The sequence below is a fragment of the Salvelinus namaycush genome, chromosome 19, assembly GCF_016432855.1.
Source record: "Salvelinus namaycush isolate Seneca chromosome 19, SaNama_1.0, whole genome shotgun sequence".
In the NCBI taxonomy this organism is placed as follows: Eukaryota; Metazoa; Chordata; class Actinopteri; order Salmoniformes; family Salmonidae; genus Salvelinus; species Salvelinus namaycush.
Genome location: NC_052325.1, coordinates 38,124,403 through 38,148,875, shown reverse-complemented (window position 1 = coordinate 38,148,875; position 24,473 = coordinate 38,124,403). Strand labels below are relative to the sequence as shown.

The 24,473-nt window shown below is 41.0% G+C and overlaps 2 protein-coding genes across 3 annotated transcripts; both read left to right on the top strand.

The window, feature by feature from the left end:
* The first annotated feature begins 4,597 nt into the window (after positions 1-4,597).
* Positions 4,598-11,641, top strand: LOC120063834 (Bardet-Biedl syndrome 5 protein homolog). 2 transcript variants are annotated; one of them, XM_039014148.1, is made up of 11 exons: positions 4,598-4,755; positions 6,467-6,549; positions 6,663-6,728; positions 9,373-9,422; positions 9,517-9,644; positions 9,785-9,920; positions 10,019-10,114; positions 10,339-10,401; positions 10,612-10,746; positions 10,863-10,946; positions 11,181-11,641. In XM_039014148.1, the coding sequence occupies exons 1-11, from the start codon at positions 4,694-4,696 to the stop codon at positions 11,304-11,306; spliced, it is 1,029 nt and encodes a 342-aa protein (XP_038870076.1). In that variant the 5' UTR covers positions 4,598-4,693; the 3' UTR covers positions 11,307-11,641. The 2 variants fall into 2 exon arrangements, with proteins under 2 accessions (XP_038870076.1, XP_038870075.1); XM_039014147.1 differs by lacking the exon at positions 10,339-10,401 and adding an exon at positions 10,239-10,301.
* Positions 11,642-12,441: 800 nt separating this feature from the next.
* Positions 12,442-24,284, top strand: klhl41a (kelch-like family member 41a). The gene is made up of 6 exons (XM_039014208.1): positions 12,442-13,542; positions 14,116-14,273; positions 14,383-14,490; positions 14,885-15,070; positions 15,159-15,305; positions 24,173-24,284. Exons 1-6 carry the CDS (start codon positions 12,442-12,444, stop codon positions 24,282-24,284), a joined length of 1,812 nt encoding a protein of 603 aa, XP_038870136.1.
* The last annotated feature ends 189 nt before the right edge of the window (positions 24,285-24,473 follow it).

Here is a 24,473-nt window from a genome sequence, read left to right as displayed (position 1 = left end):
CTAAAATGTCACACAACCCAATGTCACAGATGTCTCAAGTTTGAGGGAGCGTCTAATTGGCACGCTGACTGCAGGAATGTCATCCAGAGCTGTTGCCAGAGAATTTAATATTTATTTCTCTACCATAATCTGCCTCCAAAGTCATTTTAGAGAATTTGGCAGTACATCCAACTGGCCTCACAACCGCAGACCAAGTGTAACCACGTCAGCCCAGGCCTCCACATCCGGCTTAACTACGGGATCGTCTGAGACCAGACAACCGAACAGCACAAACTGTCAGAAACCACCTCAGGGAAGCTCAACTGACAACTGCTCGTTGTCCTCACCAGGGTCTTGACCTGACTGCAGTTCGGCGTCGTAACCAACTTCAGTGGACAAATGGCCACTTCGATGGCCACTGGCACGCTGGAGAAGTGTGCTCTTCAAGGAGAATCCCGGTTTCAACTGTACCAGGCAGAAAGCAGACAGCGTGTAGGCGTTGTATGGGTGAGCAGTTTGCTGATCTCAACGTTGTGAACAGAGTTCCCCATGGTGGCGGTTTATGGTTATGTTATGGGCAGGCTTAAGCTATAGACAAATACAATTGCATTTTATCGATGGCAATTTGAATGCACAGAGATGCCGTGACGAGATCCTGAGGCCATTCATCCGCCACCATCACCTCATGTTTCAGCATGATAATGCACGGCCCCATGTTGCAAGGATCTGTACACAATTCCTGGAAGATGAAAATGCCCCAGGTCTTCCATGGCCTGCATACTCACCAGACATGTCACCCATTGAGCATGTTTGGGATGGTCTGGATCGATCCGTACGACAGCGTTTTCCAGTTCCCGCCAATATCCAGCAACTTTGCACAGCCATTGAAGAGTAGGGGGACAACATTCCACAGGCTACAATCAACAACCTGATCAACTCTATGCGAAGGAGATGTGTTGCGCTGCATGAGGCAAATGGTGGTCACACCAGATACTGACTGGTTTTCTGATCCACGGCCCTACCTTTAAAGTTGTGTGACCAACCAATGCATATCTGTATTCCCAGTCATGTGAAATCCATAGATTAGGACCTAATTTATTTATTTCAATTGACTTATTTCCTTATATGAACTGTAAACTCAGTAGAATCTTTGAAATTGTTGCATGTTGAGTTTATATTTTTGTTCAGTGTAGTAACATTTGGTTATGTGGTCAGACCCCTGTAGATCAGATTTACAACAATTACATTTTTTATTCAGATATGTTGCTAAAAATGTGGTCATTTTTCCATCTTAGTACCTTTCATGTGCATTAGGATAGTCTGGGATATCTACAGCACCCTCATAGCCAAAGGCTTACACCAAAAATAGCCACGGTGTTCTGACTGTCAGCATCCTCTAGCGTATCCATTGGTATGAGATTTGTATTTTTAAATAACAAATCAGTCCTCACACCATTATCAGGGTACCAGTGAAATCATTGCATCTCTTTAGTAGCCAGCTTTTTCAGACAATGGTTGCCATGTTTGCAGAACATGAGATATTAATGTTCTAGACATGTTTCATGGGGATGTTGCAAGAACATTTAGAAAAACGTATTGCATCAAGTCTTGTTGCCGAGCCACTGATTGGTGAACCACTGATCCATTTATAGCTCTTTGTCTGTTGGCAAGGTTAGGGATAATCACACACACACACACAGTGCTTTTAACATAGTGTTTTCAGTAAACATTTTTACATATGATAACATATGATTACATTGTGCATGTTCATTTATACAGTAATCCTTATTCAACATGTCCTCACCTGGGATTTGAACTCTCTTGGTTCACGGTACTCTGATCTTCCTGCAACGCCACCATGTCCGTGTCAGATATCTGTTAATCTGACTATTCTCATCATTGATTTTATTTACTTATTTCAGCAATTAAAGTGTTTTCTGTAGAGTTGTTGAATGTTGCTGGGGCATATTAATCTGTGTTAATGATAATCCTGAATCACTATGAGCAATAAAATATTTTCTTGAGTGTACTTTGAAAAGAGCAAAAATGTTCTTCAAAGGGCAGCCACCATATTGCTTACACCTATCAAGTTGTTTCAGACCTACACAAGTGCCTAGGGAGGATGGTTTATGGTTTCTTCTGGACAGGGATTAACTACTGTATTCTGGCCCAATAAACACAAACCCTATAGATATCCCTTATTTGGGCAGTGGTTAGGCTGTATGTCATTGGTGCTGATGGCCTGGGTTTGAGCCGCTGGGGAGTCTACCTACTCTATATATTTTGACGTCATTATTGCTGTTTTGAATTGCATTTATCAGACATTTTGATTGTTTATGGAAATGTCTCTACCAAAATGCATGAACACCCTCAAAACCTCAAATACCTGTCAAAAAAATATATATATAACTTTACTAAAACAGTATCATTTGTCATCGAATGAGGTAATCTCACCATTAATGACACAACAAATACTAACAATAACGATCAATAGACCATCTTTTTCAACACAGTAAAAAATATTAAATAGTACAAGGTGGTAATCAACATTTTATAGAAGTGAACTGTATTCTTGTTTTCTGAATAGTGACATATACTAAAGAATTTTACTAAAAGGTGTAAACATTTAATTTGCTACAGTTTGAAATTGCAGAAAGGTTCCATGCTGTATTTTGTAATACTGTAAATGTTTACAATACAGTGAATAAACAAATGTAAATCAAATCAAGTCCAACAAAAGTATTCAAAACCAAGCAGGTAGTTACGGTACTACACAAACCAAACAGGTTACTGGTAGTTAGGTAGTTAGGCCCACTGCTGCAAGGCAGACTTGGCTAACAAAACCTTCCACAACATGATAGGGCCTCTGAGAATGCAGCATGGAATGATATCAGTGGAGGCTCCTCAGAGGAGGACGGGGAGCACCATCCTCCTCAGTGAATTTCATGAAAAATTTAAATTGTAAAACATTGAAAAAGTTATCCTTTTTAGATAAAACTATACTAAATATATTCACGTCTCCAAATCATTTATTAAAACACACTGTTTTGCAATGAAGGTCTACAGAAGCCTCAACAGCACTCTGAAGGGCAGCACCATGGTGTAGCCGGAGGACAGCTAGCTTCCGGATTCCTTTTGGTGCATTGACTTCAATACAAAACCTAGAATGCTCTTGGTTCTCTCCCCCTTCCATAGACTTACAGAGTAATTATGATAACTTCCGGAGGATGTCCTCCAACCTACCAGAGCTCTTGCAGCATGAACTGACATGTTGTCCACCCAATCAAAAGATCAGAGAATGAAACTAGTACTGAAATCATAAGCTACAGCAAGCTAGCACTGCAGTGCATCAAATGTGGCGAATAGTTGACTCAAAGAGAAAGACTAGTTGAACAGTTTTCAACAAATTAATTTCTTCAAAAATGAAGGAGAGGCAAGAGCGAGAGAGAGTCATTTTTTCACTTTCAGTTTCACTTACTTAGCTAGCAAATGCAGCTGGTTAGTTTAGTTACTCAAACAGAGGGATACTATGTTAGCTAGCTGGCTATGACTATCCAACACAACACTGGAACTCTTCCAAATCAAGGTAAGCTTTTGGTTTTATTAATTTATTGCCACTGGGGCCCGCTGGTTTAACTGCTTACTGACCATACACTGTAATGTTACTGCATGATTGTAGCAGGTTTACTAACACATTAGTTCTACTGGCTATGTTGACTAGGATATTACTTTAGGGGACAACGATGTACGCTGTGTGTAGCGGTTATGACATGGTTTGGCTTGGAACTGTTTTTTTTCCTGGTCACATACAGCTGATGTGTTGTTCATTGAAGTCCACATACGAAGGGAAGAGGTGAAAGGAGAAGAGTGCAAAGAGGCTAGAATGAATTCAACGTGGCTGCTATGAAAGTGAACTGTGTTTATGTGTGATCAGGGGTGTATTAATTCCGCCGATTCTGTTGAAAAACGTTTCTTAAACAGAAGCAAACGAAACAGGGATAAAAATAGCTACATTTGTCCAATAGAAACTCTTGTTTGCAACTGTTGGATTAATTATTACAACCTATATAGGATTTGAGTATCATGTAGTAGCCTAAACCTATCGATGTTACGTTGAACTGGGTGAATGGAATATGAATGACAGTCATCCAACATGCTGTACTAGAAATAAGGCCATGCTCATGAAAAAAAAAAGTGTCCTCCCTCATCATAAACGGCACTGACCGCCACTGGTATACAACTATGCATTTTTCTGCCAAAGTATTCTGGAAAACGTGTTGGTTGGAAATTGCACATCACTGTTGATGAAAAAGCTAACTTTGAAAAGAATCACCACATTTTTAGTTGACTGGTTTTGATGATAATGTTTTGTATTTGTTTTTATTCTAACGTTGAATGTGGTGTTTGTTTCTTTATTTCTTTATTAATTCACTGTCAGATGAACATGTAATGTTGCCAAATTAACATTCTGTGTTTGTAGTGCTGATGACACACGTTGACCTTGAAAATAATTATTATAAGCAAGGTGAACTGTGCTTGCTATCTACCAAGAAGAAACGCGGTTTGCTTTTCTATTAAGTCCCTTGTGCTTACCGTAGTAATGTTGCCAGGGAAACAGGAAGGAGGAAGAAGCGTAATCTTTGGCTGGCCATCTTGTCAGGAGAAGATTAGTAATAATGATTTAGATAATTTAGCTACCTGTTGTTCTAATATCATGGCGTCTATGTTGGATGTTCTCTGGGAGGATAGAGATGTTAGATTCGATATAACCGCACAGTAAGTTATTTAATTGCTCACCAGCAATGCTAAATTAGCATAAAGATGTGCAGCAGCAGAGTGCAAAGAAAAGGGGGACCTAGCCGCAGCCGTTTGCTAGCTGGCTAGATTGCTGCTTTTCAACGCGGGTGTATTTACATACACTAGCGTTTATTCCTATTGTATTGGGCTGCACTAAAATATTCAGCGGGAAGCCAGAAGTTAAACGAAATGTATATTTACTGTGCCGGTAGGCAGGACAGTTAGTTATGATGACGGGGGGATTTGAGACAAAATATCTAAAGGAAATGATTATCATATAGGAAGAGGCGAAGCAAGAGTTTTTACTCTGCCCAAAATCTGTCCACGAAAATAAGTCCACGAAGTGAGGAATTTTTATATGGGAGGTCATTGAGAGACTGTCGAATTTGGTCAACAAAAAATGTAATTGAATTGCTAATTTTCTACATGAGGCTTATTTGATCAATTATACGTGTCATAATGGTTACGTTGTTAGGAATGGACTGATATAAGTGGGTGCACGTGCCATTTCGGTAAATTACTCCTAAATGACTTTATATCGGAGTTGTGCCTGTTGTCATATGTTAGTAGATAAAAGACTCCTCATGGATATAACCCGTTTAGCATGGGCATCGCTATTGAGGGCATCCACCATTTTAAAATAATCAACTGGGTGGGGAAGCAATCAGCCAATGAGGAAGAAGAAAATGTACTACTTTAAAATGGAGATACAAAGATGAGTCCTCTTATCTATATTTATGGCATGTTGTTCACACGTGTATCTGCTCTCATTGACTTCAATGGCCCCATCTGATCTCGCCTCCTCCTGCCTGGCTTCCATCATTGAGGACATGTATTTCCATTGTTAGAGCAGGGTTGTTATGCCCGACCCACTCATATTCCACCAGAAAATTGCCAAAAAGAGTAGAACCAGCTTACCTGGTTTTACAATATGATTTGACTATTACAGTTGAAGTCGGAAGTTTACATACACTTAGGTTGGAGTCATTAAAACTAGTTTTTCAACCACTCCACAACCACTCCATGCTAATATCTTAATATAATAGAGAATCTTTAGTATTATTAAACAAACATGCTGTAGACCCACATCCTCTCTGCTTACCTCATGTCAAAATAAAAGTCCCCCACAAGTTATTCATTTGTTTGTCCACATAGGGCACATGTGTGCAGGTAGCCTAGTGGGGCGGCAGGTAGCCTAGTAGTTGAGCGTTGGGCCAGTGACCTAAAGGTTGCTAGATCGAATCCCCAAGCTGTCGTTCTGCCCCTGAACAAGGCAGTTAACCCACTGTTCTTAGGATGTCATTGTAAATAAGAATTTGTTCTTAACTGACTTGCCTAGTTTAAAAAGATAATGCAGAAATAACTTATTTTGACGAGGGAAGCAGAGAGGAAGTGGACCCACGTTTGGGAAGTGTGTTTAATAATACATTCCTTTAGATATTTTGTCTCGAATTACCCTCGTCATAATGACCAACTGTCCTGCCCACTGGCACAATAAGTTGAAATTGAATGTTATTTAACTTCTGGCTTCCCGCTGACTGTTTTTGTGCAGCCAAATACAATGGGGAGCAACGCTAGTATATGTCAATACACTCACGTTACTATAAGCAGCTACTGGCTAGAATTAATCTAGCTGGCTAGATAGTTACATAGGAAAACACTGACTAGCTACAACTGTTTTTATTTACAGGCAAATGAAAATGCGACCTGGCGAGGTCTTGATAGACTGCCTTGATTCCATTGAAGACACCAAAGGAAACAATGGGGATCGAGGTAACATAAATGTAGCAGGTCTATCCCACTACTGACTATGTGGGACTTGACCCAGCAACCATCTGGTTATGGGCGTTTGCACTAATTATACAATACTTGCTCCTTACTTGCAGGGAGGCTCCTGGTAACAAATCTGAGGATCATCTGGCATTCTTTGGCTCTGCCAAGAGTCAATTTGTGTGAGTACACCTAGACCTAGCTAGCTATGTACATTTATTTATCTTTCCTTGACATTGCTAGAGGAGCAACCACTCTGCAAAGGGAAAACATTATAATTCTCATCTCAATTCATTTAGCCTGCTTTTGAATTATGATGGTACTACAGTGGGCCACAAAGATTCCGTGCCGTTTGAGAAGTATAACTTGGTCATCTCAAGAGGTTTTAAATACAATTACTTTAGTAAGTGCCAAATAAAGTAACAGGGTTGACCGTAACAGGGTTGAGGATTTCTTCTTAAATGAGACATAAATCCCCTTCTGACAGGGGGAATGGAAGCTTTTAGGGTGCAACGGAGTGGCAATTTAATGCAAGCTTAACAAAACATGTTTTATTGTTTAAACATTTCTAGCCTGTCTATCTATGGGGAGCAGGGTTGTTATGCCCGACCCACTCATATTCCACCAGAAAATTGCCAAAAAGAGTAGAACCAGCTTACCTGGTTTTACAATATGATTTGACTATTACAGTTGAAGTCGGAAGTTTACATACACTTAGGTTGGAGTCATTAAAACTAGTTTTTCAACCACTCCACAAATTTCTTGTTAACAAACTATTGTTTTGGCAAGTCGGTTAGGACATCTCCTTTGTGCATGACACAAGTCATTTTTCCAACAATTGTTTACAGACAGATTATTCCACTTATAATTCACTGTATCACAATTCCAGTGGGTCAGAAGTTTACATACACTAAATTGACTGTGCCTTCAAACAGTTCGGAAAATTCAAGAAAATTATGTCATGGCTTTAGACGCTTCTGATAGGCTAATTGACATAATATGAGTCAATTGGAGGTGTATTTGTGAATGTATTTTAAAGCCTACCTTCAAACTCAGTGCCTCTTTGCTTGACATCATGGGAAAATCTAAAGAAATCAGCTAAGACTTCAGAAAAACAATTGTAGACTTCCACAAGTCTGGTTCATCCTTGGGAGCAATTTCCAAACGCCTGAAGGTACCACGTTCATCTGTACAAACAATAGTACGCAAGTATAAACACCATGGGACCATGCAGCCGTCATACCGCTCAGGAAGGAGATGCTTTCTGTCTCCTAGAGATGAACGTACTTTGGTGCGAAAAGTGCAAATCAATCCCAGAACAACAGCAAAGGACCTTGTGAAGATACTGGAGGAAACAGGTACAAAAGTATCTATATCCACAGTAAAACGAGCCCTATATCGACATAACTTGAAAGGCCGCTCAGCAAGGAAGAAGCCACTGCTCCAAAACCGCCATAAAAAATCCAGACTACGGTTTGCAACTGCACATGGGGATAAAGATTGTACTTTTCGGAGAAATGTCCTCTGGTCTGATGAAACAAAAATAGAACTGCCATAATGACCATTGTTATGTTTAGAGGAAAAAGAGGGATGCTTGCAAGCCAAAGAACACCATCCCAACCGTGAAGCACAGGGGTGGCAGCATCATGTTGTGGGGGTGCTTTGCAGCAGGAGGGACTGGTGCACTTCACAAAATAGATGGCAACATGAGGCAGGAAAATTATGTGGATATATTGAAGCAACATCTCAAGACATCAGTCAGGAAGTTAAAGCTTGGTCGCAAATGGATCTTCCAAATGGACAATGACCCCAAGCATACTTCCAAAGTTGTGGCAAAATGGCTTAAGGACAACAAAGTCAAGGTATTGGAGTGGCCATCACAAAGCCCTGACCTCAATCCTTTAGAAATATTGTGGGCAGAACTGAAAAAGAGTGTGCGAGCAAGGAGGCCTACAAACTTGACTCAGTTACACCAGCTCTGTCAAGAGGAATGGGCCAAAATTCACCCAACTTATTGTGGGAAGCTTGTGGAAGGATACCCAAAACGTTTGACCCAAGTTAAATAATTTAAAGGCAATGCTACCAAATACTAATTGAGTGTATGTAAACTTCTGACCCACTGGGAATGTGATGAAAGAAATAAAAGCTGAAATTAATCATTCTCTCTATTATTCTGACATTTCACATTCTTAAAATAGAGTGGTGATGGTAACTGACCAAAAACAGGGAATTTTTACTAGGATTATATGTTAGGAATTGTGAAAAACTGAGTTTAAATGTATTTGGCTAAGGTGTATGTAAACTTCCGACTTCAACTGTAGATGTCCAATGTTTCTTTAGGAAAAAACATTTTTTAAGGAATAGTTTCACCATATTAAAACGAGAGTTCAGGTCACGTAGCAGGGTTGACCTTAATTAAAATGAGAGACCGATGTAAATTAATCACATTAAATCAGTAATAATCTTCAGAAATGACTTTGTCAAGGCAACAAAAATAACTAGGGCATTACTGTGATGATGAAAACTTTGAGAAATGTTGAGGTTAAGTGGGCTAAAATCTTCATAGAAGTCGCAGAGGGTGCATCGTGTGCGGAGGGACATGTCAAAATGCTGACTTTTGGCACTTTAGCAAGTCTCAGATTTTTTGAAATCTCCATATATATTAAAGGGCACTTCATTCAATATAACAGGCTTTTAAAATTCTATATTGGTGCACAATTTCAACTTAAAATATCAAAACGTAAAAGACACTCATTTTGTGGAACAATCCAGCTAGTATGGTTTCTCAAAGAAAATGGGGTGACATTCATATTCTTTGTTTCACAGCTGTTGGATACAATTCCATTATTAACATCACAACAAGGACAGCTAACTCTGTAAGTATACTGTATAGGACTGTCTATCAATTTACTTTATGGGTAGACTTGCCAAGATGTCACCACCATTTATACTAAGAATGTTCTTTTTCAGAAATTGAGAGGCCAGACTGAAGCACTGTATATCTTGACAAAGTCTAACAATACAAGATTTGAGTTCATTTTCACCAATGTGGTTCCAGGGAGTCCAAGACTATTTACATCTGTCATTGCTGTTCACAGGTATTTGTGCCTAGAAAACAAGAAATTACCCTTGTGGAAGTTGTTACACTTTTCCAGATGATGTTATGAGATATGATTCAGTCAAGTCACTGCTGAGTTGAATGTCTCGTCAACTAATTGTCCATATCCCTCTGCTATAGGGCTTATGAGACCTCTAAAATGTACCGTGACCTGAAGCTGAGAGGAGCTCTTATTCAAAATAAACAACTGAGGCTTTTGCCTCGAGAGGAAGTGTATGACAAAATCAATGGGGTGTGGAATTTATCCAGTGACCAGGTACACATCAACTAGCTAATCCTTCAGGAAGTATTTCAAATAAAAACGTGTTTCATGCTCTTTCAATAAAACTTACTGTTCTGAATTGTATATTGTAGGGTAATCTAGGGACCTTTTTCATCACTAATGTTCGGATCGTGTGGCATGCCAATATGAACGAGAGCTTCAACGTCAGCATTCCCTATCTTCAAATTGTAAGTGCCGTAAACAAAATAATAAAAAATCTGCTGTCATGTCCAGCTTAACAAATTGACAACACCTTTTAGGGTATTGAAAGTGATCATCTATTGTCCTTATTGTCACCTCTCTTCCCCGTAGCGTTCCATCAGAATAAGAGACTCAAAGTTTGGCCTAGCTTTGGTGATAGAAAGCTCTCAGCAGGTAATTGTGATCATTATTGTCACTTTCTTTCCCAAAGTGTTCCATCAGAATAAGAGACTCAAAGTTTGGTCTGGCTTTGGTGATAGAAAGCTTTCATCAGGTAATTGTGATCATTTGAGATGTATCCAATGTAGTATTTGACTTATTGTGTACCATAGAATAACATATAGAACTAGTAATTTAATAGGATATGTAGAATATCTGTGTTGTAGTATCAGCTTTATAACATGGCATAAAATACAGAGCGAAGAACTTGTCTCTTGCATGCCATTGACATACTCCTGAGTACATACGTCTTCTTTGTTTATAGACTGGAGGATATGTGCTTGGATTTAAGATCGACCCAATGGATAAGCTTCAAGATGCAGTTAAAGAGATCAACTCGCTGCACAAAGTCTACTCTGCCAACCCCATCTTTGGAGTGGACTATGAGATGGAGGAAAAGGTACTACATTATACAAGTGACCACAAGTGATGAAAATATCACAATTAATGCAGTTCGATGTGTAATGGCTTTGCCATGTTTCAACAAGAAGTATTCTCTCCCAACAATGATTCCAGCCTCAGCCACTGGAGGAGCTGACAGTGGACCAGCCCCCTGATGATGTGGAAATTGAGCCCGATGAGCAGACTGATGCTTTCACTGTGAGTGTGCTTAGCCAAACTGTCAACTTCCTTTGGGAGTCTGATTTGTTTTCACAATCTGAAAATAGCAGGTTGCTAAAATCATGTTACACAACATACTGCAAACATGGCTTTGGTGTTGCTTAGTGCTATCGTGTTTATACAGACTGAGGTGTACTTTGTAAGATGGTTTAAACACTTAACCTCCTACTTAATGCCATTTTGATAACTGATTTCTATTTGTTTGCTTTTAAGGCTTACTTTGCTGATGGCAATAAGCAACAAGACCGGGAACCTATGTTTTCTGAGGAGCTGGGAATTGCAGTTGAAAAGTTGAAGGAGGGGTTCACACTTCAAGGACTCTGGGAAGTCATGGGCTGAAGCGTGAACACTGATAGGCGAGTTAGATTAACCTAGTTCCTGAAATCTTCCCTTTCAAATGGCACAATTGACACACTACGGTTGTTTAGAACCATCTGTAAATGCACAACGTATTTTGTCTATTTATAGGTCTTGATGTATATAGTATAGATGTAGACCTGGTCCGTGTATGAGTGATGTGAATTTTAAGAATGATTTTTAAATAAAAACAATTATATATAACAGTGTAGTTTTGGTGTTAATGTTTATATGTACAATTTAAATAGATATTGCAAATGTTAATCATTGAATTGTATTTTTTAGATTGAAGAAATAAAGTATTTCAGTATATAATACATTTGGTCTGACCTTTCTTAGTTGTGACAATGTCTCCTTAAATGTGTTTTTGAAATGAGTAATTTTGTTTTGTGTACAATGATCTGCAGGCTATTTACAAGTGTGACAGAGGAGCTTTAGTATTTTACAAATTGTTCATGAGGACAGACTGTCCCTGTTGTAGCTGCAGCTGCTCATTGACCCTTCCTACGAGGAAGGTCAGTCCCTTGGAAATGTACTCACATTTAAATACAAAACATGCTCAATGAGTCGCGCACAATGAATCACCAAAGATTTTCAGGACTAAAAGGGATGATATTCATGTCTATCAAAGATGTGATTACAGCGTCAGAGGACTTTAAAGTCCACTTCATCTTTATTTTCAGTCTTACATACTTTTAATGACGCAATAACTGGTTATACATCAAGGATTTGTCATAAGTGATAAACGGGCGAACCCTTATGATCTAGGATGTTCTTTCCTAAAACGTGACTCTGAATATGAGGATGTTTTCTCATCACTACACAAAACTGCACCAGTCACTGTTACAAATGTTGTCCTATGACATTACTAACAGCTAACTATCACAGTGACAAAAGTGCACAGTTGTTCCTTTCACTCTGTGACAGCTGTGTGAAGCAGACTGCTTTCCGATTTGGCCAACCTGAATGCTTCCTGAAAGGGGAGGTTGGCTATATTTAGAGGGCCAAAGTTATATTGAAGGGTCTTCCGATCTGGGGCTCAATACTGCTTAGTCCAGCTGGTACAGTGTGTTGAGAGTTGCATCCACATCCTTTGTCAAGTCACGTTTCTTACAGCATGGATCCAAAAGCCATAAGGGAAGATCTGCGCCTGTTTCAGAGCACCCTGCTCCAGGATGGCCTGAAAGAGCTTCTGAACGAGAACAAGCTTATTGACTGCATTCTGAAAGTGGGAGACAGAAGCTTGCCCTGTCATAGACTCATTTTGGCAGCCTGTAGTCCTTATTTCCGAGAGCTTTACTTCTCAGGCGACAATAAGGAAATGGATAAGGAGGTCGTTCTGGAGAATTTGGATCCCACAATCATGGAGATGATTGTGAATTACATGTATTCGGCAGAGATTGACATCACAGACGACAATGTGCAGGATATCTTTGCTGTGGCAAACCGTTTCCAGATCCCCTCAGTGTTCACTGTGTGTGCAAATTTCCTACAGAAGAAACTGTCCCCGGGTAACTGTATGGCCATATTCAGAATGGCACTGGTGCTCAACTGTCCTATACTGGCATTTGCAAGTCGAGACTATATTGCAGATCGTTTTGAAACCCTGGCCAAGGAGGAGGACTTCTTAGAGCTTGCCTCTCATGAACTTTTTGCTGTCATCGGAGCGGACTCTCTCAATGTAGAAAAGGAGGAGGTGGTGTTTGAATCCCTGATGAAATGGATTCGAAAAGATAAGGAGAACCGTGTCAAGACTCTGGATGAGGCCTTTGACTGCGTCCGTTTCCGTTTACTCCCAGAGAAGTACTTCAATGAGAAAGTGGAAAAGGATGACATCATCAAGTCTGACCCTGAGCTCCTCAAAAAAATCAAAGTAATCAAAGATTCCTTTTCTGGGAAACTCCCTGAAAAGAAGACAGGAGAGTCAGGGAAGGATGCATCTAATGGTGAAGTAGAAGAGGATAACAGATTACCTGGTTACCTGAATGATATCAAGAGAGTTGGTATGTATTCCAAGGATCTTGTGTTGATGATCAACGACACTGCTGCAGTGGCCTATGATGGCGTTGAGAACGAATGCTTCCTTGCTGCATTGACTGAGCAGATACCAAACAACCATGTCAGCCTGACATCAGAGAAGAATGATCTCTTTATCCTGGGAGGCTTGTTTGTCGATGAAGAGGATAAAGAAGCTCCATTACAGTGCTACTTTTATCAGGTAATAAGCCATGTTTTTTCACTTCCTAAGGACATTCACTACCAAATGAATGAATTAATTTGAATGACATTTTATGTTTGTGTCAAATCGCCAATTGGCAACCCATCCCTTATGGGGTTAATTAATTGACACAAACAAACATTACAATAATTCACTGTGGTAATTCAGTGATATTTCTTCAGTTCTGTGCAGTACACACCACATAAGGAGTGAAAAATAAATCAATACATAATAGTAAATAATGTTATCAAAGCAATAACTATAACCCTAGAGCAATAAAATAATCAAATATACAGATAAATAAATACAGAAAAATTAAACGGAAGGCATCTGAACCCAGTCAAGCACAAAGAGAAGATTCAAGTGGGAGACAGGCCTACACACAATCTATATACTGTACATACGTGCCATTTGCTATATAGAAGCTAAATATTTTTATACCAATGATATATGTTTAAACTAGCACCATGTGTAATGCTATGAGCAAGGAACGTTCTCTGACCATCAGAAAATGAAAAACATTCATAGATGGCTTCATGACTGGAATATTCTAATATCAGGGTCTTTTTTCAGCTGGACATCCTTGCTGCTGATTGGATAGCTCTGCCCCCTATGCCCTCTCCCAGATGTCTGTTCAGTATGGGAGAATTTGGCAATAAAATTTTTGCTGTAGCTGGTAAAGATCTACAGTCCAACGTGTCTCTTGACTCTGTAATGTGCTATGATGTTGAGTAAGTATTAACCACTTGGCTGAGTTCATATATTCCCACACTTAATACCTGTCACTAAATGAGTAAGGAGCCTTAAACACATGTTTTGTCCTTACTATCTGCTGCCCAGGACAATGAAGTGGGCTGAGACCAAAAAGCTGCCTCTGAAAATCCATGGTCATAGTGTTGTCTCCCAGAATGGGTTGGTGTACTGTATCGGAGGGAAGACAGATGACAAGTAAGCTTGGAAAAAAAACACTTCTTAAATATTTGATACTTTTACTAATACAGTGTGCTGCTAACAATTTAGCTTCCTCCCCTGTCCGACTGCCCCATACTGGGCTAGAAGCAAGTGATCCTATGCTTCGCAACACAAGTGACCGCACTCCTTAACAACATTCCAACTGGTTGTGCCACCCAAAAATGACCGATTGTATAGCTCCATCCGCGACATTTCAAGCTGACTGGTGTAGTGAGCTTATGGCACGTTCTTAACTTCGTTACAAAAGGTTTAAAATAGTAGATGCTTGATGTAAAACAAATGAGTTTGTGTCGTTTTATAATCCTCAATGAGACGATGGTTTATCCCTGTGTTCCTAAATGTGATTTCCCATCCTTTTTTTTAATGAAAGCAAAGCAACCAATAAGATGTTTGCGTACAACCACAAGAAGTCAGAATGGAAGGAGCTGCCTGCTATGAAAATGGCAAGATCCATGTTTGGGGCAGTCGTTCACAATGGGAAGATTGTGGTGACTGGAGGGGTCAATGAAGATGGTCTCACCGCTGCATCTGAAGCATATGACTTTGGAACCAACAAGTATGTGCCTTGACGTTGTAGTCTGTAGGCTATGATTAGCAACAATCTAACAACAGAGCCATTCAGTTAACAATGATCCCCTTTCCAGGTGGGTGCCCTTCACAGATTTCCCCCAGGAGAGGAGCTCAGTGAACCTGGTCAGTAGTGGAGGATTGCTGTATGCCGTTGGAGGCTTTACCATTGTGGCGACGGAGGACGACAAAGTTGCCCCTACGGAAATCATTGACGTCTGGCAGTAAGTGATTAACTAGTACGCAAATTTCATCCAATCCCATATACAGTACATTCAGAAAGTATTCAGACCCCTTGAATGTTTAACAATTTAGTTACATTACAGCCTTATTCTAAAATAGATTAAAACAAAAAAAATCCCCTGATGACAAAGCAAAAACAGGTTTTTAGACATTTTTGCACATGTATTAAAAATAAAAATCTGAAATATCACATTTACATACTGTAAGTATTCAGATCCTTTACTCAGTACTTTGTTGAAGCACCTTTGGCAGTGATTACAGGCTCAACTCTTCTTGGGTATGGCGCTACAAGTGTAACGGATGTGAAATGGCTAGCTAGTTAGCGGTGGTGCGCGCTAATAGCGTTTCAATCGGTGACGTCACTTGCTCTGAGACCTTGAAGTAGTTGTTCCCCTTGCTCTGCAAGGGCCGCGGCTTTTGTGGAGTGATGGGTAACGATGCTTCGTGGGTGTCAGTTGTTGATGTGTGCAGAGGATCCCTGGTTCGAGGCGAGGAGAGGGACGGAAACTATACTGTTACACAAGCTTGTCACACCTGTATTTGGGGAGTTTCTCCCATTCTCTGCAGATCCTCTCAGGCTCTGTCAGGTTGGATGGGGAGTGTCGCTGCACAGCTATTTTCAGGTCTCCAGAGATATAAGCTTGCAAAAAATACTTCTTAAATATTTGATACTTTTACTCAGTGTGCTGCTAACAATTTAGCTTCCTCCACTGTCCCATACTGGGCTCGAACCTGTATCGGGTTCAAGTCCGGGCTCTGGCTGGGCCACAAGCACATTTAGAGACTTGTCCCGAAGTCATTCCTGCGTTGTCTTGGCCGTGGGCTTAGGGTCATTGTCCTGTTGGAAGGTAAACCTTCGACCCAGTCTGAGGTCCTGAGCACTCTGGAGCAGGTTTTCATCAAAGATCTCTCTGTACTTTGCCCGTTCATCTTTCCCTCGATCCCGACTCGTCTCCCAGTTCCTGCTGCTGAAAAACATTGCCACAGCATGATGCTTCCACCACCATGATTCACCGTAAGAATGGTGCCAGGTTTCCTCCAGACGTGGCAGGCTGTCATGTGCCTTTTACTGAGGAGTGGCTTCTGTCTGGCCACTCTACCATAAAGGCCTGATTGGTAGAGTGCTGCAGAGATGGCTGTCCTTCTGGAAGGTTCTCCCATCTCCACAGAGGAACTCTGAAGCTCTGTCAGAGTGACCATATGGTTCTTGGTCATCTCCCTGACTAAGGCCCTTCTCCCCCGATTGTATCAGTTTGGCCGAGTGGCCAGCTCTAGGAAGAGTCTTGGTGGTTCCAAACTTCTTCCATTTAAATCAAATCAAATAAAATATATTTATATAGCCCTTCTTACATCAGCTGATATCTCAAAGTGCTGTACAGAAACCCAGCCTAAACCCCAAACAGCAATCAATGCAGGTGTAGAAGCACGGTAGCTAGGAAAAACTCCCTCCCGGGTGGCGCAGTGGTCTAGGGCACTGCATCGCAGTGCTAGCTGCGCCACCAGAGTCTCTGGGTTCGCGCCCAGGCTCTGTCGCAGCCGGCCGCGACCGGGAGGTCCGTGGGGCGACGCACAATTGGCATAGCGTCGTCCGGGTTAGGGAGGGTTTGGCCGGTAGGGATATCCTTGACTCATCGCGCTCCAGCGACTCCTGTGGCGGGCCGGGCGCAGTGCGCGCTAACCAAGGGGGCCAGGTACACGGTGTTTCCTCCGACACATTGGTGCGGCTGTCTTCCGGGTTGGAGGCGCGCTGTGTTAAGAAGCAGTGCGGCTTGGTTGGGTTGTGCTTCGGACGCATGGCTTTCGACCTTCGTCTCTCCCGAGCCCGTACGGGAGTTGTAGCGATGAGACAAGATAGTAATTACTAACGATTGGATACCACGAAAATTGGGGAGAAAATGGGCAAAATTAAAATTAAAAAAATATATATATAATAATAATAATCACAGTAGTTGTCGAGGGTGCAGCAAGTCAGCACCTCAGGAGTAAATGTCAGTTGGCTTTTCATAGCCGATCATTAAGAGTATCTCTACCGCTCCTGCTGTCTCTAGAGAGTTGAAAACAGCAGGTCTGGGACAGGTAGCACGTCCGATGAACAGGTCAGGGTTCCATAGCCGCAGGCAGAACAGTTGAAACTGGAGCAGCAGCATGGCCAGGTGGACTGGGGACAGCAAGGAGTCATCATGCCAGGTAGTCCTGAGGCATGGTCCTAGGGCTCAGGTCCTCCGAGAGAGAGAAAGAGAGAATTAGAGAGAGCATACTTAAATTCACACAGGACACCGGATAAGACAGGAGAAGTACTCCAGATGTAACAAACTGACCCTAGCCCCCCCGACACATAAACTACTGCAGCATAAATACTGGAGGCTGAGACAGGAGGGGTCAGGAGACACTGTGGCCCCATCCGATGATACCCCCGGACAGGGCCAAACAGGAAGGATATAATCCCACCCACTTTGCCAAAGCACAGCCCCCACACCACTAGAGGGATATCTTCAACCACCAACGTACCATCCTGAGACAAGGCCGAGTATAGCCCACAAAGATCTCCGCCACGGCACAACCCAAGGGGGGGGCGCCAACCGGAAGATCAGGAAGATCACGTTAGTGACTCAACCCACTCAAGTGACGCACCCCTCCTAGGGACGGCATGAAAGAGCACCAGTAAGCCAGTGACTCAGCTCCTGTAATAGAGTTAGAGGCAGAGAATCCCAGTGGAGAGAGGGGAACTGGCCAGGCAGAGACAGCAAGGGCGGTTCGTTGCTCCAGAGCCTTTCCGTTCACCTTCACACTCCTGGGCCAGACTACACTCAATCATATGACCCACTGAAGAGATGAGTCTTCAGTAAAGACTTAAAGGTTGAGACCGAGTCTGCGTCTCTCACATGGGTAGGCAGACCATTCCATAAAAATGGAGCTCTATAGGAGAAAGCCCTGCCTCCAGCTGTTTGCTTAGAAATTCTAGGGACAATTAGGAGGCCTGCGTCTTGTGACCGTAGCGTACGTGTAGGTATGTACGGCAGGACAGAATCGGAAAGATAGGTAGAGCAAGCCCATGAAATGCTTTGTAGGTTAGCAGTAAAACCTTGAAATCAGCCCTTGCCTTAACAGGAAGCCAGTGTAGGGAGGCTAGCACTGAAGTAATATGATCATTTTTTGGGGTTCTAGTCAGGATTCTAGCAGCCGTATTTAGCACTAACTGAAGTTTATTTAGTGCTTTATCCGGGTAGCCGGAAAGTAGAGCATTGCAGTAGTCTAACCTAGAAGTAACAAAAGCATGGATTCATTTTTCTGCATCATTTTTGAACAGAAAGTTTCAGATTTTTGCAATGTTACGTAGATGGAAAAAAGCTGTCCTTGAAACAGTCTTGATATGTTCGTCAAAAGAGAGATCAGGGTCCAGAGTAACGCCGAGGTCCTTCACAGTTTTATTTGAGATGACTTTACAACCATCAAGATTAATTGTCAGATTCAACAGAAGATCTCTTTGTTTCTTGGGACCTAGAACAAGCATCTCTGTTTTGTCCGAGATTAAGAATGATGGAGGCGATTGTGTTCTTGGGAACCTTCAATGCTTCAAAACAAATTGCGAAACCTTCCCCAGATCTGTGCATCAACACAATCCTGTCTCAGAGCTCTCCGGACAACTTTTCCTCTGACATGCACTTTCAACTGTGTGCCTTTCCAAATTATGTTCAATAAATTGAATTTACCACAGGTGGACTCCAAGTTGTAGAAACATCTCAAGGATGATCAATGGAAACAGGATGCACCTGAGCTCAATTTCGAGTCTCATAGCAAAGGGTCTGAATACTTATGTAAATAAGGTATTTGTTTTTTAATTGTAATACCTGTTTTCGCTTTGTCATTGTGTGTAGCTTGAGATTTTTTATTTATTTAATACATTTTAGAATAAGGCTGTAACGTAACAAAATGTGGAAAAGGAAAGGGGTCTGAATACTTTCCGAATGCACTGTACTCTGCCATCTTTAGAGATGCTCTATATTAAAATGTCCATGATAAGTTGATCATTTCTGATGTACAAATGGTTTCACTGCCACTTACTGTATGCTCAGTACCAAAGGTATAACCAGGGTTGCCAGGTCTACTTACAATTTCTAGACCAATGACCTCTGAAAACCCGCTCCCCCAAAAAAAATTGCAGCGAGAGAGGAGTTGCCACATATAAACCAATTAACCCTTTTGCCATAACATTATTAAGCAAATTAAGAAGGAATATCGATGTCGTTAACATAGGCTAAGAAGCAAAATTTGGTTTAACCTCAAATTATAATTATTGCGAGTTTAAGAATATATGGCAAGAAAAAAGATAAATTGTTCTTATTAAACTCTCCAGATCATTTTCCATCAATGGATGTCGATTTAACTAGTTTTGACTGCTATGATTAAGCAACAAGGCCCGAGGAGGTGTGGTATATTGGCTATATACCACAAACCCCTGAGGTGCCTTATTGCTATTACAGTGGCTTGCGAAAGTATTCAACCCCCTTGGCATTTTTCCTATTTTGTTGCCTTACAACCTGGAAATAAAATGGATTTTGGAGGGGTTTGTATCATTTGATTTACACAACATGCCTACCACTTTGAAGATGCAAAATATATTTTCTTGTGAAACAAACAAGAAATAAGACCAAAAAACTGAAAACTTGAGCGTGCATAACTATTCACCGCCCCAAAGTCAATACTTTGTAGAGCCAACTTTTGCAGCAACTACAGATGCAAGTCTCTGGGAGTATGTCTCTATAAGCTTGGCACATCTAGCCACTGGGATTTTTGCCCATTCTTCAAGGCAAAACTGCTCCAGCTCCTTCAAGTTGGATGGGTTCCGCTGGTGTACAGCAATCTTTAAGACATACCACAGATTCTCAATTGGATTGAAGTCTGGGCTTTGACTAGGCCATTCCAAGACATTTAAATGTTTCCCGTTAAACCACTCGAGTGATGCTTTAGCAGTATGCTTAGGGTCATTGTCCTGCTGGAAGGTGAACCTCCATCCCGGTCTCAAATCTCTGGAAGACTGAAACAGGTTTCCCTCAAGAATTTCCCTGTATTTAGCGCCATCCATCATTCCTTAAATTCTGACCAGTTTTCCAGTCCCTGCCGATGAAAAACATCCCCACAGCATGATGCTGCCACCACCATGCTTTACTGTGGGAATGATGTTCTTGGTGTGATGAGCGGTGTTGGGTTTGCACCAGACATAGCATTTTCCTTGATGGTCAAAGAGCTCAATTTTAGAACTTATTAAAACAAGTAATTGTTTAAATTTCACTTCACAAATTAGGACTATTTTGTGTACAGTCTTGGCCAACAGTTTTGAGAATTACACAAATATTAATTTTCACAAAGTCTGCTGCCTCAGTTTGTAGGATGGCAATTTGCATATACTCCAGAATGTTATGAAGAGTGATCAGATGAATTGCAATTAATTGTAAAGTCTTTCTTTGCCATGCAAATGAACTGAATCCCCAAGATACATTTCCACTGCATTTCAGCCCTGCCACAAAAGGACCAGATGACATCATGTCATTCAGATGACATCATGTCAATGAGTGTTGACGAGGACAAAGGTGGAGATCACTCTGGCATGCTGACTGAGTTCGAATAACAGACTGGAAGCTTCAAAAAGAGGGTGGTGCTTGGAATCATTGTTCTTCCTCTGTCAACCATGGTTACCTGCAAGGAAACACGTGCTGTCATCATTGCTTGGCACAAAAAGGGCTTCACAGGCAAGGATATTGCTGCCAGTAAGATTGCACCCAAATCAACCATTTATCGGATCATCAAGAACTTCAAGGAGAGCGGTTCAATTATTGTGAAGAAGGCTTCAGGGCGCCCAAGAAAGTCCAGCAAGCGCCAGGACCGTCTCCTAAAGTTGATTCAGCTGCGGGATCGGGCACCACCAGTACAGAGCTTGCTCAGGAATGGCAGCAGGCAGGTGTGAGTGCATCTGCACGCACAGTGAGGCGAAGACTTTTTAAGGATGGCCTGGTGTCAAGAAGGGCAGCAAAGAAGCCACTTCTCTCCAGGAAAAACATAATGGACAGACTGATATTCTGCAAAAGGTACAGGGATTGGACTGCTGAGGACTGGGGTAAAGTCATTTTCTCTGATGAATCCCCTTTCTGATTGTTTGGGGCATCCTGAAAAAAGCTTGTCCGGAGAAGACAAGGTGAGCGCTACCATCAGTCCTGTGTCATGCCAACAGTAAAGCATCCTGAGACCATTCATGTGTGGGGTTGCTTCTCAGCCAAGGGAGTGGGCTCACTCACAAATTTGCCTAAGAACACAGCCATGAATAAAGAATGGTACCAACACATCCTCTGAGAGCAACTTCTCCCAACCATCCAGGAACAGTTTGGTGACAAACAATGCCTTTTCCAGCATAATGGAGCACCTTGCCATAAGGCAAAAGTGAAAACTAAGTGGCTCGGGGAACAAAACATAGATTTTTGTGACCATGGCCAGGAAACTCCCCAGACCTTAATCCCATTGAGAACTTGTGGTCAAACCTCAAGAGGCAGGTGGACAAACAAAACCCCACAAATTCTGAAAAACTCCAAGCATTGATTATGCAAGAATGGGCTGCCATCAGTCAGGATGTGGCCAAGAAGTTAATTGACAGCATGCCAAGGCGGATTGAGGTCTTGAAAAAGAAGGGTCAACACTGACTCTTTGCATCAACTTCATGTAATTGTCAATAAAATCATTTGACACTTATGATTATACTTCAGTATTCCATAGTAACATCTGACAAAAATATCTAAAGACACTGAGGCAGCAGACTTTGTGAAAATTCATATTTGTGTCATTCTCAAAACTTTTGGCCACGACTGTATGTCCATTACATGAAATCCAAATAAAAATCCATTTAAATTACAGGTTGTAATGCAACAAAATAGGAAAAACACCAAGGGGATGAATAATTTTGCAAGGCACTGTATAAACTGGTTACCAACGTAATTACAACTGTAAAAAGTATGTTTTTGTAATTGCTGTGGTACATGTCTGATATACCATGGCTTTCAACCAATCAGCATTCAGGGCTCAAACCACCCAGTTTATAATTGTCAATAAATCCTGTTTGCGCTAATGCATAACTATAGATAAATCCGATAGGAGAGTTTGAGTGAGGAAAGTTGAACAGAGGATCTCGAAATCTCTGTGCAAGAAATACTTGGACAAACTTTAAAAAAAACTAATGTTAGGCTATTTTCTGGCAATGGTGCCGTTATGTGCCAGTTAAGATTACAAACCCTTATAAATGGCCTATTTGCGAGATTGACTTGGTATTTCAATACGCATAGGCTACTGACAAAAATCTTGCTTTATAATTGCAATTCAATTTTGCCATGGTTTGCTCAGCTAGATGCAGGTAGCCTATAGCCCCTGACAGGCCAACATCTAATTTCAGGGAAAAGTCCACAATGAAACTGACATTAAATGTGGAGAATGATACATTCGCTATAGAGCTGTGAACATGATCACAATTGATAACTTCCAATTTAAGTAACTAAACATGGCCATTAATATTTGCATAATAACAAGACTACAACCACAACCTGAGTTATATGCTATTTATTCAATCTGTTTTCCAGCTCCAGGTAGGATACACAAGTGGCACAAATTGATTAGCAATGACTCCAGTGATTTCGTAATTTCAATATATATTTATTGTATGAAATGGTAGGCTAGAGTAGACTGCAATGGCATATAAATTAATAGCCTACTTGATGGTTAACAAATGCAACCCATCATTCTCCATATTTAATGTAATTTTCATTGTGGACTTTTTCCCATAACACAAGCACACAAGGGAGTTCCATAACTTCCATTTCAATTTTCCACTCGTGCAGCTCTCCAGACCCTAGAACTGAGCATGATAAAACTCTTAGCTTGATACTGTTATCCATAAGGAAAGTCGACATTAGAATGCAGTTTACTTTAAACCACCTCTGAGCTCATTTTTCTAAAGAGCACTAGTGTGCGTTAATGTTTTATGGAAAAAGGGTGTCTCCAAAAGGACATATCTAAATAGCCTACATACAACTGGTAAAAGTGCGTGTTTGCTGCTCTGTCTCCGTGACTCAGCTGTCTCTACTGCAGCACTCTCTCAACTAGTGCCCTCAACGCACACCCCCATTCACTCACTCAGTAACAGCCTGCTCACTGTCTGATAATCAGCAGCAGCAGGTCACAGTGAAACATAAATATATATATATACACACAGTACCAGTCCAAAGTTTGGACACACCTACTCATTCCAGGGTTTTTCTTTATTTTTCTACACAGGGTTGCATAGGTTACTTTGTAAATGTAATCCATTACAGTTATTAGTTACCTGTCCAAAATTGTAATCAGTCATATAACTTTTGGGTTACCTGAACTCAGTAACGTAATCTGATTACATTCAGTTACTTTTAGATTACTTTCCCCTTAAGAGGCATTAGAAGACAAAAATGCGTGTGCCAAGCTGTCAAGGCAAAGGTTGGCTACTTTGAAGAATCTCAAAAAGAAAATATATTTTGATTTGTTTTACACGTTTTTGGTTACTACATGATTCCGTGTGTTATTTCATAGTTTTGATGTCTTCACTATTATTCTATAATGTAGAAAATAGTAAAAATAAACCCTTGAATGAGTAGGTGTGTCCAAACTTTTGACTGGAACTGTATATTTAAGAGAAATGCCATGACAGTAGTAGCCCAAAACTCACCACCCATACATTTTCACCCACAACATCATTTCCAAAGTAGCCCAATTTAGCAGAAAAAACACAAATATAGCAACACTGGGTATAACATCTAACTTCTCTTTTCTCCTGTGGCAGATATGAGGAGGATAACAATGAGTGGACCGGAATGCTCAAAGAGATGCGTTATGCAGCAGGGGCCTCCTGTGTGTCTATGCACCTCAATGCAGCCAAAATGCCCAAATTGTGAACAAGAACACAATATGTACTGTCTAGGTGTAACATGGAGGACTGCGAAAACTATTTAAAGTGACTTTCATCCAGATCCTTCAGGATTGTAACCCACCATAATATTGTATTCTGTTGCCCATCTTTATAAAGTGTATTTTATTGAACCTAACTAGGCAAGTCAGTTGAGAACAAATTATTATCTACAACC

Excerpts from the sequence above, each read along its gene's own strand:
- LOC120063834 (XM_039014148.1), top strand. The coding sequence starts at position 4,694 with ATGGCGTCTATGTTGGATGTTCTCTGGGAGGATAGAGATGTTAGATTC. Across the intron at positions 6,729-9,372 it reads TCTGCCAAGAGTCAATTTGT|CTGTTGGATACAATTCCATT; the intron begins GTGAGTACACCT and ends TTTGTTTCACAG. Across the intron at positions 10,747-10,862 it reads ACTATGAGATGGAGGAAAAG|CCTCAGCCACTGGAGGAGCT; the intron begins GTACTACATTAT and ends CAATGATTCCAG.
- klhl41a (XM_039014208.1), top strand. The coding sequence starts at position 12,442 with ATGGATCCAAAAGCCATAAGGGAAGATCTGCGCCTGTTTCAGAGCACC. Across the intron at positions 14,491-14,884 it reads GGAGGGAAGACAGATGACAA|CAAAGCAACCAATAAGATGT; the intron begins GTAAGCTTGGAA and ends TTTTAATGAAAG. Across the intron at positions 15,071-15,158 it reads TATGACTTTGGAACCAACAA|GTGGGTGCCCTTCACAGATT; the intron begins GTATGTGCCTTG and ends TCCCCTTTCCAG.